Here is an 18,381-nt window from a genome sequence, read left to right as displayed (position 1 = left end):
AAAATAAAAGCCATAACTCGGATTTGACATTAAGTAAAGTTTAATTTTAGATATCCTAAATCGCATATTAAAGTATCTTAATAATTCAATAATAATTTCAAAAGGATCATGCTTAATAAGCGTAACAATTGGTGTATTTTTTAATGTGGATATTAGACAGTAAGAATAAGCAGATAAAAATTGCAAATCTATAATCAAGCACAACACGGACATTTAAAAATTTAAAGTAAATTTAACTTAATATATATTGACAAATTACACTTAAAAAAAATTTTAGCTGGATACCTTTTTGCTGCTTCAACAGAGTAATTTTATATATTATTATATATATATGTGTGTGTGTGTGTGTGTTAATAACGAATAAAATCTTCATTAAATCCTTCACCTCTTGAGATACAAGACCCCCTCCATCTCCCCATCCTTTCAACCTTTCACCACCAAAATTTAATAGCATCAATGCCCCACACATACAAGTCACTATGCCAAATTTCGTTTTTTAATCTTTACCCTTTCCTGAGACGTCAACACACGAAATTTTTTGCCTTTTTTTTTACTTTTTTTAGATTTAAGGAGGTCTCAAAACGTGGAGATTTGGAAAAACGCCCTCCGAGGGTCAAATTTGATACAATTTCTTTACTTTTCCTTGTTATATGTACATAAACAACCGGGAAAGTAAAATTAAGGTAAAGACAAAAAATTCAATTTCTTAGTCAAATTAAAACTTTATTATATTCATTTTTCGAGAGATAAAAAGTATACAAACAAATAACAAGAAGTATACAACAAAATTAAATGCAAACTTTAAAGTTCGATTTTTTTTTTTTTTTTGTTATGAAGTTTGAAAATAAAAAAATTTAAAAAAGGTTTTAAAATAATTTCGTTATTTCTTTTACTAAAATCCACTTGAAAATTAACTCGTGTCGTAAAGTTAACTTTTTTAAATTAATGTTCATCCTAAATTGAATAACGTCCGTATATAAAAACCCATTGAACAGAGGAAAGCTCCAATTAGAAATTTTATAAAATTTAAAAAAACAATTTTGTAATTAGATATAATTTATTACAAACTTCACTAAACACTTCAGATTTATCAGCATAAAAATGAGCCGTCGTTGATATAGTAATTCTATTTTCAGGTGTAATCGCTAAGGGAGAAAAATTTACTCTAATTATATATCGACAACATTTTTCAAAAACTATTGCAGATGGGGATATATTTACTTCACCTGTGGGTCCGCAATATGAATATATTGTTGTTAAGTAAGCTAATTTTTCTTCTTTCATTTGATAAGTTTTAACGGCAACCAAAAGCGTATTTACATTAGCATCATGATGTATAGGAAGATACAGTTTAACCAGATAACACTTTGCATGAACTGATAAATCGCAAAAGAACATATGGTTGTCAGTCAGTAATCTTTCCTCGTTTATAAAAAAATCACGATGGTTATGATAGTGAAATAAATTTATGTAATTATCCGTGGTTCTTTTCTTCGTGTCAGTATTGATATTAGTTATGGACGATGTATCAGAAGGATTATTAAAATAGTTCTTAATTTCCTTTACTTCTATTTCGTTCAAAATATTTTTCATGAAAACTTTTTCTAATTCATCCCGTGTCATACATAAAAATCTGATATGAGGTAGAAAAGGTTTCATTTCCTGTCTAATGAGATCAGAATCGGGAAGGAAGCCATTATTCAAAACTCTTATTCGAGCCCATAGATATAATCCAGTAAATATAGATAATTCGGATAAATTAGTATATATAGGACAAGTTACAAATCTTTCAATTGTTCTCTTTCCAGAATGAATAAATTCTTCTCCTGTAATATGATAATGAGTATAATGTCGAAATTGTCTCCAGCAATAAAATTCTAATTCAGCGTCTCTAAAGTTTACAGCGGCATCATGAACTTTGGTAGAGAATTCAGTACCTGTTGTCATAATATGACGTTTCGAATTTTCCTCTAAATGCTTAATTTTATATCTTCTGCCAATTTTGTACATTTCAAATGCTTCGTGAAATGATTGGGGATATTCCTGTACTCTTTCTAAGCCTATATATATTTCAAATGCTTCGTGAAATGATCGGGGATGTATCTGTTCTTTTTCTAAGCCTATATACCTATGAAATATATAAATTTATTTTAATAATAACTTATTCAATTATTAAAAAGTTTTTAGTTTGAAAATACAAAGAGTAAATCTGGATATAACCTAAAAATTTCACATAATTTTCCCTTCTTTATATCTGAAAATATATATATATATATATGCACTAATACATTGCAAAATAATAAAATTGTAAATTTAATAAATACACATACACACACTTTTATACACACTAATTTAATTTCAAACTAAAATAAAAGTAATTAATATCATATTTTTACATTGTTGTTAGAATATCTATACTTAACATTTTTAATTATTTGGAGCAGTGTAAGTTGAATTAAATTTATGGAGCAATCTAACATGATTAAAATGAAGAATAACTCGCCAATCTGAAGGCAATTACTCAAATTCGTGAAAATCCTGAAGTAGAATTTAACTAGAAAAATCTGTCACATCAGGAGATTGATCAATGAGCAAAATATTGCCTGCTGAACGAAATGATTTTGAAATCAAAAACAATCGATAGAGAAGTTAATTGGATATACCATTAGAATTCTACCAAAAAATAATTTATTTTTTGGTAGAATTCTAATGGTAAACTTCAAACACTTAAGTTTACCATTAGAATTAGGCAATTCTGGCATTGTTATGGGTGAATATATTTGATTTTTCCACTGCAATTTGAAAAAATTTTAGACCTATAAATTCCCACTGTCGTCAGTGTGTCCTCCTTTAATCTCGTGAAGTGTGTTAGATAAACGGCATTCAAGACCAGATATGAAAAGCTTAAAGACAGGAGGCCACGATTAACATATATGAACTTCTAATGCAAACCAGAAGTCACATTATTTCAATTCAAAAATTTTTCCCCGGAAAGGAGTTAGATGACTGGCACGAATCGATTTAAGGCAAAGAGCATATATTTTAAATTAGATAAATTTAAAAATATGATTAAAAATTGCAGCCCGGCATTGTAACGATGTCGCAATCATTTTTGCTCGTCCAATTTTAATTTTCCTTTTCATAATATTGATAAAATTTTTAGAAAACATTTAAAATATTGTAGTAGTATTAGTAATAGTAATCAATACTTTATTACCTGAAAAGATTAAAAAATACTTAATATTCAAAAATTTATTTGCTTCATAGTCAATAAATTAAAGAACAGAAAGAAAAACCATTCAAGAAAAATACCATCCAAATTTATTACGGGTGTACTATTCGCTTGTGCCAACGATACATCTGACACCTAGCGGTATTAGCGCGAACTACATAATGGCGGCTGCTATGGGTATAAAGTAGTTTGTTAGAATAGAAAGTGTTCACCCTATCTAATATAGGCCATCGTCAGGTTTAATATTATAAATGTTCCAAAATGGAACGTACCGTTTTCGAATATTTTACATATTTAAAATTCAAAAAAATAATTTAACTTTAAAATAAATTGAAAGAAGTGTGTATATTAAATAAATAAATAAACAAATAAAACACAGAAAACAAAGCTAAGTAGAAAGAAATGATTTAAGGGTTTTTAAATGCCATTTTTTTTCTATTATATATTTCCACGCTGTTGGAAGCGCATTAGCATCCATAGCATTTAGGCAACGGTTTTTCATTTTACTTTTATAAATTTCCACTTTTTCCATCTCCAACGCAATGGATGGAGAGTGCACCGTTTAAATGACTTTAGCCTCTTCCCATTTTACAATCGTTCGTTCAGTCTGTGCTATAATTGATAATATTGTGTTGTGTCGTTTGTCAACGTTGTATCAAATGCTCTTTTTTTTATAAATATCGAGAATGATCTATAAAAGAGCACCTAATATCTATAGCTTGCTACGGAACGATAAAGACAGCGTAAAAAAGGAAGGTAAAGCTGGGGTACATAAAATTCCATTTGAAAATCAACAGTTAGGAATCGAAAAAGATTATGTGGTGTGACTAGAAGAAACCTGGCGGTACGTCTGCGAGAACATATATACAATTTTGACAAAGGACACAACACTATTAGCAATTATGGCACAGACTGAAGGAACGATTGTAAAATGGGAAGAGGCTAAAGTCATTTAAACGGTGCACTCTCCATCCATTGCGTTGGAGATGGAAAAAGTGGAAATTTATAAAAGTAAAATGAAAAACCGTTGCCTAAATGCTATGGATGCTAATGCGATTCCAACAGCGTGGAAATATATTGTGGCCGCCAGCGCCAGAGATCCCGAACACTGCCTGGCAACACTTGCCAACGAGATGTTGGCTGGCAACTTGTAAGGAAAAGGAAGCGCGAAAGTTCGCGGGTTTTTGCCTGGATGTTGGCCGAGGATGTCGGTGACAGTTCTCACCTTTTTAATAAAGTTTTTTGTTACTGTTCGTGTTTGTCTGCTTAGTTCTAAAGATCAGTAGGATCGAATGACAAAGTGGTGACCCGAACGTGATGCGATTAACGAACTACCTGGACTTTCGACTGAATTGGATAGTGAACAACTCTGTGTCTATGAAGGAACATTTTTAACAGGACATGCAGGTGTGATCAGTTTCTGAATCGTAAATTCAATAAGACGACTAAGAGTGCGTGACTCGGGCTAAGCCTAATCAAAGACTATCCCGCTTTACTTGTACCCGCATAGTTAGGCGCCCGAAATGGCGGAACAGAACGAGTTGGAAATCGGACGTGTACAGGCAAAAATGCCTATCTTCACTAAAACCAACATCAAATTATTTTTTGTGCAGCTAGACGCAGCTTTTGCCATTAATCGGATTACAAGTGAGAACACTAAATACAACTATTTAATCAATTCCCTGGACGCGGAGATTCTATCTAACGTCAGTGACTTAATATTTGACCGTCCAGCCGAGGCTCCGTTTACTAAACTCAAAGATCGACTCCTCGAAATTTTTCAGAACTCTGCTGCTAAAGAGGCTAAAATTCTTCTTGAAGATCTGGCGTTAGGGAATCAGAAACCCAGCGTTTTACTCCGTAAAATGAGGGAGCTTTCAGCGGGCAAGATTACCGAAGAATTTCTTAGAAACTTGTGGCTCCAACGTCTCCCCAAAAATATTCAGACAGTTCTGGCTGTTAGCGGTGATGAACTAGACAAGCTAGCCATCCTTGCTGACAAGGTTGCTGAACTTACAGAACCAACCCAACTGGCCAGCATCAACTTAGAAGCCGACAATCCCGTAATCAAAAATCTCGAAATGCAGATTTTAGAACTCACAACGAAGGTTGCAGAACTTAATGTATCGCGTACTGCTCGTCCCTGTTATCGTAGTAGAGAGAGAAACCGACATGATCCGAATTCGAGGTATCGCATTAGTTCACGCCCTCGAGGAAGAAGCCTCAATCGTCAGGGATATTGTTACTACCATGATAAGTTTGGATCAGCCGCTAGGAAATGTCGTTCGCCGTGTTCCTTCGACCGAACTGCTGATCAGGGAAACGAGCGCAGCCAGCCGCAGTAACGGCCTGTGGGTCCAGCCTGGCTCCTAAATATAGCCGTCTGTTTGTGTATGACAACAAAACTGGCCTAAATTTCTTAATTGATTCTGGAGCAGATTTATCGATCATTCCCAATCGCACTAAGAATCAGCCTACAAAGGTTGAATTGTATGCTGCCAACGACTCTAAAATCTCGACGTATGGAACAAAGGTGCTAGAACTTGACCTCAACTTAAGACGTTCTTTCAGATGGGAATTTACCATAGCTGATGTGCAGAAGCCTATAATCGGTGCAGACTTTTTGGCCAACTTTGGACTCATTCTCGACATACGAAACAGATTACTGGTCGACCCCCTGACTTCCCTTACTACACGAGGAAGATATTATACAGGACCACCTACTTCAGTCAAAACTATAATCAGCAATTCCCCAATGCAGGATATCCTCAAGGACTTTCCACATCTCACTCGTCCTCGACCGTTTTCAGATAAAGTCAGGCACAACACAGTGCATTATATCGAGACACACGGTCCACCCGTATTTGCCAAACCCCGTAGATTGCATCCGGCTCAGCTGCAAGTAGCAAAGCAAGAATTCCAGCACATGATGGAGTTAGGTATATGCAGACCATCAAAGTCCAACTGGGCTTCTCCCCTCCATATGGTGCCGAAGGGCTGTAACGATTGGAGACCTACTGGAGACTATCGTGCCCTGAATAGGATAACTGTTCCCGATCACTATCCAGTGCCACACATCCACGATTTTGGTCAAAGTCTACACGGAGCCCGAATATTTTCCAAGATCGATTTGGTTAGAGCCTTCCATCATATACCAGTTAACCCAGATGATGTGCCAAAGACAGCCATTACAACGCCATTTGGGCTATTTGAATTCGTTTTCCTTCCTTTTGGTCTCTGCAACGCAGCCCAATCATTCCAACGATTCATGCACGAAGTTCTGAAAGGCTTAAACTTTTGTTTTTCATACCTAGATGACATCCTCATTGCTAGCACTTCGTGGGAGGAACATAAGATGCACATGCGGCAAGTGTTTCAACGCCTTGACAAGTACGGTCTGCAAATCAATGCATCCAAGTGTACTTTTGCTGCCCCACATGTATCATTCTTAGGATACATGGTGTCTTCCCACGGCGTTATGCCACTTCCAGAACGTGTATCTGCCATAACTCAACAGAAGCGACCACAGACCCTCAAACAACTGAGAAGGTTCTTAGGCATCTTGAACTTCTATCGTAGGTTCCTACCCCATGCGGCCCATCACCAAGCTCCTTTACACGACCTACTTAAAGGAGCAAAGAAAAACGACCAGCGCGAGATTAAATGGACTGACAATTCGATTCAGGCATTTGAGTCATGTAAGTCACAATTAGCAGATGCCACCTTACTACATCATCCTTCACCAAGTGCTACCCTTGCACTTCACGTCGATGCATCCGATTCTGCTGTGGGCGCTGCCCTTCATCAAGTTACAGCACAAGGTCTCCAGCCACTGGCGTTCTTTTCCCGCAAACTGAGTAACTCTCAGCGTCAGTATTCTGCATACGACCGAGAACTTCTGGCTGTGTATTTGGCTGTGAAACATTTCCGGTTTATGCTGGAAGCACGACAGTTCACCATTTACACAGACCATAAACCATTAACGTTTGCCTTCCAGCAACGACACGATAAGTGTACACCCCGTCAGTTGAGACATCTTGATTTTATAGGACAATTCTCAACAGACATCAGACACATAAAAGGGATCGATAACGTTCCAGCTGATGCTCTTTCCCGTATTGAATCAATTAGTAGCCCATCTATAGATTATAGCAAAATTGCAAAAGACCAACAGCAAGATCCTGAGCTCCAGTCTCTCCTGACTTCAAGTGACTCATCACTTGTACTTAAGAAGTTTAAACTTCCTGATAGTGATGTCGAAATTTACTGTGATGTATCGACAGGTCGCATTCGTCCATACATTCCGCCTAGTTATCGTCGCACTGCTTTCAACACTGTCCATAACCTGTCCCATCCAGGTGTAAGGAGCTCAACAAGATTGGTAAAAGCAAAATTTGTTTGGCCATCCATCAGTAAAGACTGCCAGACATGGTCTCGCACCTGCATTTCTTGTCAACGGTCGAAGATCCAGAGACATGTCGCTAGCCCTTTGGGAACCTTTCCTATTCCAGACGCTAGATTTTTAAATATTCATATTGACATTGTTGGTCCATTGCCACCTTCCAACGGCTCAACATATTGCCTCACAATCATCGATAGATTTTCTCGTTGGCCTGAAGCAATCCCGTTGCCAGATATAGCAGCTGAAACAGTAGCTTCAGCCCTGTACTCAGGCTGGATATCTCGCTTTGGAGTGCCTGCCCAAATAACATCTGATCAAGGACGGCAATTCGAATCTGGCTTATTTAAATCCCTCACTCAACTTCTTGGTACCCAAAGAGTTAGGACAACAGCATACCATCCAATTGCAAATGGCATTGTTGAACGCTTTCATCGTTCACTTAATTGGTTTCTTATGAAATGGTAATTCGAATCGTTTAACTCTCTGAGATTTAATATCCGTTTCTCCAATTTCCCATTTTGATGATTCTTTGCTTGCTATTTGATATTTCTTCCTGCAATCTGAAATTTCTGGAATTTTAGAATTTGATATTTCTTCTGGAAGAAAGGATTCTGCTACAGCTTTGGCCAGAGCCTTGTGACTGTCGCTATTTAAATATTTAGAAGACGCATCTTTCTTGTGTGAGACTGTATCAGTTCCAAAATCTGTTAATTTATGTTCTCTATTATCCCACCTACCATAACAAATATCCAAGCCTCCCGCAAAAGCATACAACTGATCAATGATGATGATCTTTTCGTGATGAGCCCATAGCCAAATATTCAAATCGCTGAGAGTTGGATGACGAAGAACCTTGATATTGCTGTGCAACTGCATCAAAACTGTTTCACTGTAGGCGCTACCAATACTTAAAGTACCTTCCACTTCTTTATACAAGAGAACAAATATTTTAATCCCCTGTTCAGCCTTCCTTTTCAACACATTATCAAGTCTCCACCATTCTGATTCATCAGAGGGACGTTTAAGATGGAATTCTGGAGAGACCCACCAACCAGCTATGAATATGTCTTCTGTAGCAGATTCTAGTGCATTGGCTACACAATCAAAGTAACTGGCACCATCCACAAACCAACAACTTTGGGTACAATATCGGATTGGTGCAAATGACTTGAACTTGTTTCTTTTTATGAAATCTTTTGCAGATCCATCCTTAATCTCTTGAAGGAAACCAATCCATTCTTTACACGTCCTCCTGTTTTCTAAATCTATCGCTAACCTCATGGACAAATTCTTAATGACAATATGAGAATGAAATCCCGTTCTAAAGAATCCGTAATGCACTTTGAACCTTGTATCGATTAGCATAACGTACGCTATTTTACCATTAAATGGATTTATCAAAGAAATAAAGTTCTCTCTGGCTATTATCCAGAACGTCCTCCATCTTGTGCAATGGCCCGCGATGTATCTTTCTAGTTGTAAGAAGGTGTTTTCTGAATAACCAATGCAATTAACACGGGATAAACATTCTTTACCTTGATGTCCTAACACATGTATGAAAGATAAAGGCGTAATTTGAAGAAACTCCATGGTATTTCTATGGTTTCTTAAGTTGGGATCATTCAAGATGGCTCTCATATATTGTTGAAGCTTTGCCCTTCTGGTTACAGGGTTTTCGTATCGAATTATCGAACTCTTCCTGGCTTGGAAACTAGGCATATTTGATGCACAATTACCCAAACTATATTTCTGTAAAGAATTGTACAACTTTTCGATTTCGTTGAAACTTCTTTTTACGATCCACTGGAAGTTACCGTGACGAACTCGTATTGAGAAAATGTCTCTATGCAAGAGATGAGTCTCAATTTCACGTTCCACGGTTAGAAATTTGATCTTGAGAGGATAATTCGGAAGAAGTAAATCCAGGTGAATGCCTGATAAGTTAAATGGCTGTTGATAAATTCGAATGTAAGAAAAATATGGCACTGTACTCGATTCTAATTCTTCATCAGAGCTAAGAAAAGAATCAAATTCTTTTTCCTTCGAATTTTTCAAATTATTTAAGTTATTTTCCCATTTCATTCCAAACATTCTGTTGAATATTTGAATTCGGATATTTGGAACTTTGACGGCATTTGAATTTTAGCATTTAAATTAATAGAATATGTCAAAGAATAAATCATAATTAATATTAAATTTTTCTTAGAGATAGAAGTCAATTGAAGAAACTTACTAACTTTTCAAGAAAAAATCACATATTTATCAAATGATACAGCCCGATTATTATTGGGTATAACATGGCTAATTAATTAGTCCAAATTACGTAGTATTAATATCAGTGGCGTGCCGTGACATTTGATGACAGGGAAGCTGTGTTTCTGTAAGAAGCCGACTTCCAGGGGCAATCAGTTAATTGCGCGTCAGTAATGGTCTAGGGCAGTGGTTCTTAACCTTTTTATACTCGCCGCCCACCAAATATTTCATAATTTTTTTGTGACCTCCATTTTTTAATAATAATTTATATTATGATAATTTGATAATCTTATATATAAAATTCTCGTGTCACAATGTTAGTTACCGTACTCCTCCGAAACGGCTTTACCGATTTTTACCAAATTTTATATGCATATTCAGTAGGTCTGAGAATCGGCTACTATCTATTTTTCATACCCCTACACCATTTCCCCCTTTCAAAAATATATTTATATATGGATTAAGGCTTTTATGTCCAACAGATGGCGCTAACTTCCGACGACCTAAGTTTGCTTTTCTGTGAGGCATTCTGCTTTTCTGTGAGAATGGACTGAAGCAGATCATTTTCTATCTATCTATATAAATAAAATATAACGTTCGTTTGTTCCTACCGATTCCTTTGAAATTTTGACACAACGTTGCATTCGAATACGCACGTGTTTTTATATAATATACATGTCGAAATCCCCCCCAGTGGGGGGAGATGGACGGGATTAAGGCTTACCGTGAAGAACTCGGCTTCTATTATACTATTTTACATGCGGTTTTTTGCGTTTTTAATTGCGTTTTAATAGGTTACGTCAACAGAATATACACTAAAAAGAAATTTTTCGATATTCCCCAGCGGGAAAAATGACGGGATTAAGACTTACTGTGAAGAACTCGGCTTTTATTATACTATTTTAGATGCGTTTTTGATTGCGTTTTAATAGGGTACGTCAAGAGAATGTACACTAAGAAGGGATTTTTTGAAATTCTCCCCATGGGGGAAGTGTGATACATTTATAATAGATACATTTTGAGCCACAACAACGCGTGGCCGGGTCAGCTAGTTTACCTATAATAAATTGATTTTTTTTTATTATTGTTTTATTTTTGATATAATAAATGTAAATCATAATTTTATTATTTCATTATCTATTTAAATAACATTCAAACTTCACAATTAAACATGAAAACTCATTAATTTTAACAGAAAATAAAATAAGAAACATGTCGATAAATCGATCGAATGTCGATGCTAAAACTAAACTAAAATTAAAACGCCCACTTGTGGTAAGGATTTTGCATAACTTTTGCAAAAATATTTAAATTTTCAAAGCCTACTATTTTTCCTAATTATTTTTAAAATTCCAAGCATACATACTACTTTTACTGGTTTCAATAGAGTAAACACATAAGCAGTCGCGTAAAATTAATATACAAAGAAATTATGTATAAACGGAATTTGGCAACAGTCTTTGTATTTTCAACCCAGAAGGTTTCAAACTTTCTTTACTTAAAAAGTATAAAGGGAACAAAATAAGGTATCCTTTTATCTTCTTCAATAACATTTCTGCTAATTTTATATCGGTAACAGCAAGGCTTGGTCGATTTGTGTATTCCATTAGCTCCTTGTAAGTAGTAGTTTCGTTCGTGGGAACACAATGAAACACTTTTTCGTATAGAGCAGTGTTTGTGACAGCAGTCTTTAACCATACCTGTTTGTAGAAAAAATGTGATATAGGATCATTCAATAACGGGTCATTTTCTGGTAATCCGAGGTGTTCGGAGAATATTCTTTTTCTTAAACTAATGTTAAATCTTCCAGCTTTGTACTCGGCACCATTCATTGTTGAAGAAACTGTTTCATAATCATTGAAGACAATGGCAATTTCACTGTCTCTTCTACCAAGTAGGCTTCTGTCGTTAATGTTGGCCGAGCCAATGATTGCTGTGTTATCGTCGGCAATTAGCAGTTTGCTATGGACATATACCATTTCGGAAACATATTTTCCATTCATGAAACCGTAATTCCGAAGCGAAAAGAAATTGATGTATTCCGTTGGATCCGGTACCAATTCACATAACCTCTGAAGCAAAGACGTAGGACCCTTGCAGATAGATGAATATAAATTATCGGTTACGGAGCGTAAGATAATTGATTTCTCTGATCTTATGTCTCCTTCAAAGGCTGGCATCAATGGTATCATGACGTATATCCGAAAAGTTTGATTCTCAGACAGAGCTTGAAGTATCCTGTTGTATATTGCTTCCCAGATTCCATTGTAAATATAATTATCGCCGGGTGGATGAGTGATAAAAAATTGGTTTTCTATGTAAATATAATACTTCGCATTCGTTATGCAATATATGTAAGCATTTTGAATGGATTCTTCGCAGGTATTAATACCCGCCGACCATAAACTTGCACTACGACAGACTTGAGAATTCACTGAATATAGTTTAGGGCATTGAGGAAAGGGCTTAATTGTGGTTAAATCTACGTACGCTTTTGGTAGAAGCCACGGATATGCGTCGTTATTTCTTAATTTATCGTATTTAATGTTATTCCAACGTTGTATGAAGTGTCTAGCGATATCTCTGGCAGCACTTCCTGTTACAAGACAAGATACATCGTGCCATGGCATTCGAGGTATTATGTTTCTGTCTATCTGATCTTCAAATGGTTTATGTACTCTGTGCAAATCTTGATAGACAAAATTAGTGTAGTGTTTTCCTAACCAAAACTTCTTTGATTTTAAGTCTTGTAAGGGACATTTCTTATTAAAACTGCCATCAAGTGTCACTCTACTGAAAGATGGACGGAAGTGCTACCTACAGTCTTGTTAGGATTACGAACTGCGCTCCGTGAAGACACCAATACTACCGCGGCTGAGATGCTTTATGGCACCAGCCTCCGACTGCCTGGAGAGTTTTTCGTCCCAGGTTCTCAGGACGTCAATCCATGTTCTTTCGTCGAAAAACTCAGGACGATGATGGCAAACTTAAAACCAGTGCCTGTGGTGCACCACTCCTACCGCAACCCATTTATCCACAAAGAACTGCAGTCATGTTCCCACGTATTTCTTCGCAATGATGCTGTACGGAAGCCCTTGCAGCCTCCATACGATGGACCCTACGTAGTCGTGTCACGTGGTAGCAAGACATTCACTCTATGCATAAAAGGAAAAGAAACTGTAGTTTCTATTGATCGACTGAAACCGGCTTTTATTCTCGCAGCGAGTGAGTCGGACCAGTTACCCCCAATGTCTCCAATGCCAAGACCAGCGCCAACTAAACGTACCACAGACAATCCAGCCCCAACGCGACAAACTACCACACGCTCTGGCCGACATGTAACCTTTCCCGCTCGTTTCGTGTCGCAGACACTGGTGAGGGAGTAGCTGTGGCCGCCAGCGCCAGAGATCCCGAACACTGCCTGGCAACACTTGCCAACGAGATGTTGGCTGGCAACTTGTAAGGAAAAGGAAGCGCGAAAGTTCGCGGGTTTTTGCCTGGATGTTGGCCGAGGATGTCGGTGACAGTTCTCACCTTTTTAATAAAGTTTTTTTGTTACTGTTCGTGTTTGTCTGCTTAGTTCTAAAGATCAGTAGGATCGAATGACAAAATATAATAGAAAAAAAAAGGCATTTAAAAACCCTTAAATCGTTTCTTTCTACTTAGCTTTGTTTTCTGTGTTTTATTTGTTTATTTATTTATTTAATATACACACTTCTTTCAATTTATTTTAAAGTTAAATTATTTTTTGAATTTTAAATATGTAAAATATTCGAAAACGGTACGTTCCATTTTGGAACATTTATAATATTAAACCTGACGATGGCCTATATTAGATTGAAATCATTTGTATAAAAGAATTTTCTCTAAGTTCAGCAAAATTAGCTGTGGTGAAACTAAAGTGAATTGTTTGCTGAGAAAGAGCTGGATAGATGTGAAGTTATCAGTTTTAGTATTTCCTCTCCTGTAAGACATCTTTATCGATCAGCCACATATTCTAAAATGTCACAAAGTGTAATAATCATCGTGACTTAAACAACTACGAAATCAACTAGGATGAATGTCGGATACAAATGCGAATAAAACGTTTTGACTACAGAGAGAAAAGTTATTAAAAAGACAACACACAAAGTAACTCTCGTACGTTGTCAAGCACGTTATACCCTTTGTGGCAGCCATTTTGGTCGACTCATACGCCACCTATATTTACTGGCACAAGCGAATAGATTATCACCTATGGAATTTCAGGACTGATTATATATTTGAACTCAGGGGACCGAGACGAGTTCAACGGTACCCTACTTTTGGACCGGAGACGAAAAATAAAAAAATTATCATGCTTTTTAAGTTACCATACTTTTTTAATGCTCTCGTGAAGACGGCACCATATTTGCTAGTACTGCCATCTTGCGGTAAAGTCGGCAAACCATGACGTCGGACTACGGTCATCTCCAGTAAGGTTAAACACGCGATACGAGAGCGGAGAGAGCGACGCGACTTTCGATCATCGCGCGATCGCCATTTCGGTTAATTAATGTTACTTAGGGCAGCGAACATGGCGGCCGTTCACACTGTTCGTGCTCCCGACTGACCTCCCGGAGGGGAGCCGCCGGCAGGCCGCCATGTGCTAAACGTCACTAGTTATTGATTCACGGTAGTTCTTGAACAATGTAAAAAAGGGGGAAACGTCTACTAAAGGTAATTTTAACGGCAAGCGACGCGACTCCCGATCGCGATAGCGAAGCCGACGTAGCGGAGAGAGCGACGCGACTTCCTATCATCACGCGATTGCTGGAAAAAAGTATGATAACTTTATTATTTTTCGTCTCCGGTCCAAAAGTAGGGTATCGTTGAACTCGTCTCGGTCTCCTGAGTTTAGATATATACTCAAAGACCCGAAATTCCATTAGGTGGTAATCTATAGTATCCCCTTTATTACTTCTATTTATTTCAAAAATGGTCAACGTTTTGTCTGAGAAACGTTTTATCAAAAAATTAATGTTTTAAATTAAAATAAAAAAAAAACACTTAAAAACATTACAAGATCTTTTGCAGAAAAAAAAATTATATTTAAATTTGAATCATTTTGCATTGCTTTCTATTAAGAACTAAATTTTTTTCTGAAAAAATGTTTATTAAAAACTTAAAAGTTTTTGGGAAAATTAAATATAAATTTTTTGAATTTAAAAAATTTAAAGTTTTAAAGTTCAAAGATTGTTAACTTCATCATCTTGTTTTCCAAATTTTTAAAATCAATTCAATTAACATCCGATGTCAATTTTGTAGTTAACTAGTAATATATGTGAATAATCAATAATCGTAAACTTGTGAATTAAAAAATATTAAACATTTTGAAATTTGAAAAAAAAACAGGTAATTTAAATTATTCTATTACTAAATTTTAAAAATTAGAAACTAAAAAGAGAAAGGTCTTTTCTTATTTATCACACAAGCCTAATTTTAAAAATTATAAAATTTGCCATTGCAACTGTTTCAGACAAAAACTTTGATCATAAAATACTTTTAATAATTTCGTAATTACTGTAAATTAAGTTTCTTCTGTTCTCCACTTTCTTATCATATCATAATTGATTTTGTGTGTGTGTGTGTGTGTGTGTGTGTGGTGTGATAAAATTTGATTTTTGCCCAACACACGGAAATTAGATTAGGTTTGAGCCTGAAAATGAAATATTAAATAAAAGTAATACATTTTTAAGTTTAAAGCGTTTTTAAGAAGAAAAAAGTAGAAAAGTATTGAAGTAAAAAGTAGAAAAAAAAGTAGTTTCTCTGTTTTATTTACATTTATTCTTAAAAAATTTAATATAGGCCTACTAAAAAAAACTAATGTCTCAAGGATAAATATTCGTTCGCGTTATTTTAGATGCAAAAGATTATTTCGCCTGTATTTTTGAATGCATTTGAATAAATATATAAAAATATTTAAAAAATTATAAATCGAAATTAAACGATAACTTAAAAAAAGTTCGTTTTTGATAGATTTCAAATCTTCAAAATTTAAAAATTTATTATTTCACAGTCCAAAAGACTTTAGTCAACTAATAACTAGTAAAACTAATAATAATAAATAAATAAATAATTCGTAGAAGCTGCATTTTTCTTGACTTAACAAATAAAATTTAAAAATGAATAAGACCCATTTTGGTTAATGTTACTCTAGGTGCCAAGATGACGGCTCGTCTCTGATTCCAGCAAGGAAACAGTGGGACGCACGTTCTAACCTAACCTATTCTAATAATCTGGTTGCTAGGCCGGATGGCCGAGCGGTCAAGGTGGCAGCCTACCGCTCTGGGGGACCCGGGATCGAATCCGAACGGGTCGAATAATCCCCAGGAATTTTTCGGGGGGTGGTCCGTTCGGATATGTCGGGCCCCGTCCCTCACCACCCGGTCGCCCCATTGTGGGCCTGGCCGAACCCATAATGGGCCTACTAAAAGAGGCCCTCTTAGTGCGCGGAAAGAGTTAAAAAAAAATAATAATAATAATCTGGTTGCTAATAATTATGGTAATTTGTTAGAATTGTTTAGGTTAGAACATGCATCCCACTGTTTCCTTGCTGGAATCAGAGACGAGCCGCCATCTTGGCACCTAGGGTAACATTAACCCAAATACAAATATATATTCAAATTCCCTCATATTTTAATGTATTTCCTAAACTAATATGAATGAATGTATTGTACTGTACTGTACTGTACATCTTACTGTGTAGTGTTTCGCATTTGAAAAATAATACGTACATGACTATAAAACACATACAAACGCAACATATCTACGCAAATTCATATAAACATATGTTATATGCCTTTATGATAAATAAAGCTAGACACTATCATAAAAATTTTAATGAATTTGTATATCTTTATATGGTAAGATAACTATAATCAAAGAGATATGAGAAAAACCACTTACTTGAGTAAAGTTAAGAAATTTTTGTGGCATTCTTTCACTCTGATTCTCGATATTTTATTATTTGCTAACATTTGACGAAATATCTCGCTTTTGTCACGAAGATGAGATTTGTTTACTTTTATTTCTTTTCCATCACTTGTCAAGACTGTTATAGTTTTGTTCCTACTGAAATAATAAAAGAAAAATTAATTGTGGAAGTAACATAATGGAGAATTTTGAATGTTTTATAAACATTTTAAATAATATAATTTAAAAAAACAACTTTTAATAAAACGTTAAGATTTTGAAAATAAAAAACAAAAATAACAATATTTAAATTAACTTAACATACAAATAACAATTTCGAGATAATTAATAAATGTTTTCGAAAAACAAAACTAAGTTACTTACTCATCCATTTTTTAGAAAATATTTTATATAAAAGTATTTCGATTCACTTTAATATTTCCAATGAAATACATTAAAAACTTTAGCTTGAAATTACATTACTTTCTGTTTTACGTCCTTTTGCAAAATTTGCATACATTCTTGCTTGCGTATTTACATTTTAAATAAAACTTTAAAAACCATAATTCATTTCTATTATTTAAAAAATATTTTTATAACAGTTGTATAACTGCAACTGTAAACTTATACTATATTACATAATTTATATTTCGGCTTATTTTTTTATTTTTTATTTTTGCAGAAATGTGACGTATTAAATAACGTGTCATCTTATTGGACTCTTATTCTCTTAGTAATCATTCTAAAGTTTAAAAATAAATCTAGTTTACTTACAAATGTCTGAAATTATTCAAATAATGTCAAAAGGTTTAGTCGATTATTGAATTAGTTATAAATTAACTCACATATTTGATATATTATATTCAATTACTTTCAACTATGAATTTTGTTTTTCTACATTGAAAAGTACAAATATAAAAAAAATCACAAAATTAATTTTGTGATTTCTGTATACTTTGTTTTTTTAACTCTTTCCGCCCTGTGGGTACTAAGAGGGCCTCTTTTTAGCAAGCCCATTATGGGTTCTGCCAGGCCTACAATGGGGCGGCCGGGTGGTGAGGTACGGGGCCCGACATATCCGGACGGACCACCCCCGAACAGTTCTTGGGGATTTTTTGGCCCGTCCGAATTCGAACCCGGGTCTCCCAGAGCGGTAGGCTGCTACCTTGATCACTCGGCCATCCGGCCGTCGGATTCTGTATACTGAAGTTTGAATTCTGAATTAATTAAGATGTTAATCGTGAAAATGTTCTTATAATTTTCAAATGTAAAATGGCAAAAAAAAACATTAATAGAAGCATTTAGGGACCAGTTCACACTAGTTTTTAATTTTTTTTTTGTTCTGTGGCCACTAAGAGGACCCTTTTCCAAGCCCACATGCGTTTGGGCACGCCCGTAATGGGGTGGCCGTATGGTGAGGGAAGAGGGCCATATATCCAAAGACACCGACAAAAGACAGACTACCCCGGAAAAGATTTTTTTCCGGGGAGTTTTTCCGACCCCCCCCCCGAATTTGATACCATGTCCGGAAGCGGTAGGTTGGCGGCTTAACCGTCTCGAC

At 35.6% G+C, this 18,381-nt stretch overlaps 1 protein-coding gene across 2 annotated transcripts; it reads right to left on the bottom strand.

Moving 5' to 3' along the window:
* Positions 1 to 755: 755 nt before the first annotated feature.
* LOC136976512 (uncharacterized) lies at positions 756 to 17,313 on the bottom strand. 2 transcript variants are annotated; one of them, XM_067271811.1, is made up of 4 exons: positions 17,205 to 17,313; positions 16,815 to 16,979; positions 1,227 to 2,128; positions 756 to 1,145 (listed from the first exon to the last, which is right to left on the bottom strand). In XM_067271811.1, exons 1-4 carry the CDS (start codon positions 17,210 to 17,212, stop codon positions 1,027 to 1,029), a joined length of 1,194 nt encoding a protein of 397 aa, XP_067127912.1. In that variant the 5' UTR covers positions 17,213 to 17,313; the 3' UTR covers positions 756 to 1,026. The 2 variants fall into 2 exon arrangements, with proteins under 2 accessions (XP_067127912.1, XP_067127911.1); XM_067271810.1 differs by having other exon boundaries at positions 756 to 2,128.
* Positions 17,314 to 18,381: the final 1,068 nt, after the last annotated feature.

The sequence above is a fragment of the Centruroides vittatus genome, unplaced genomic scaffold (genome assembly GCF_030686945.1).
Source record: "Centruroides vittatus isolate TY-2023 unplaced genomic scaffold, ASM3068694v2 contig_400, whole genome shotgun sequence".
Taxonomy (NCBI): Eukaryota; Metazoa; Arthropoda; class Arachnida; order Scorpiones; family Buthidae; genus Centruroides; species Centruroides vittatus.
The sequence above is the reverse complement of the archived record's forward strand: the minus strand, read 5'-3'. Positions and strand labels throughout refer to the sequence as shown.

Excerpts from the sequence above, each read along its gene's own strand:
- LOC136976512 (XM_067271810.1), bottom strand. Across the intron at positions 2,129-16,814 it reads AATTTCTTAACTTTACTCAA|GTATATAGGCTTAGAAAAAG; the intron begins GTAAGTGGTTTT and ends TATATTTCATAG.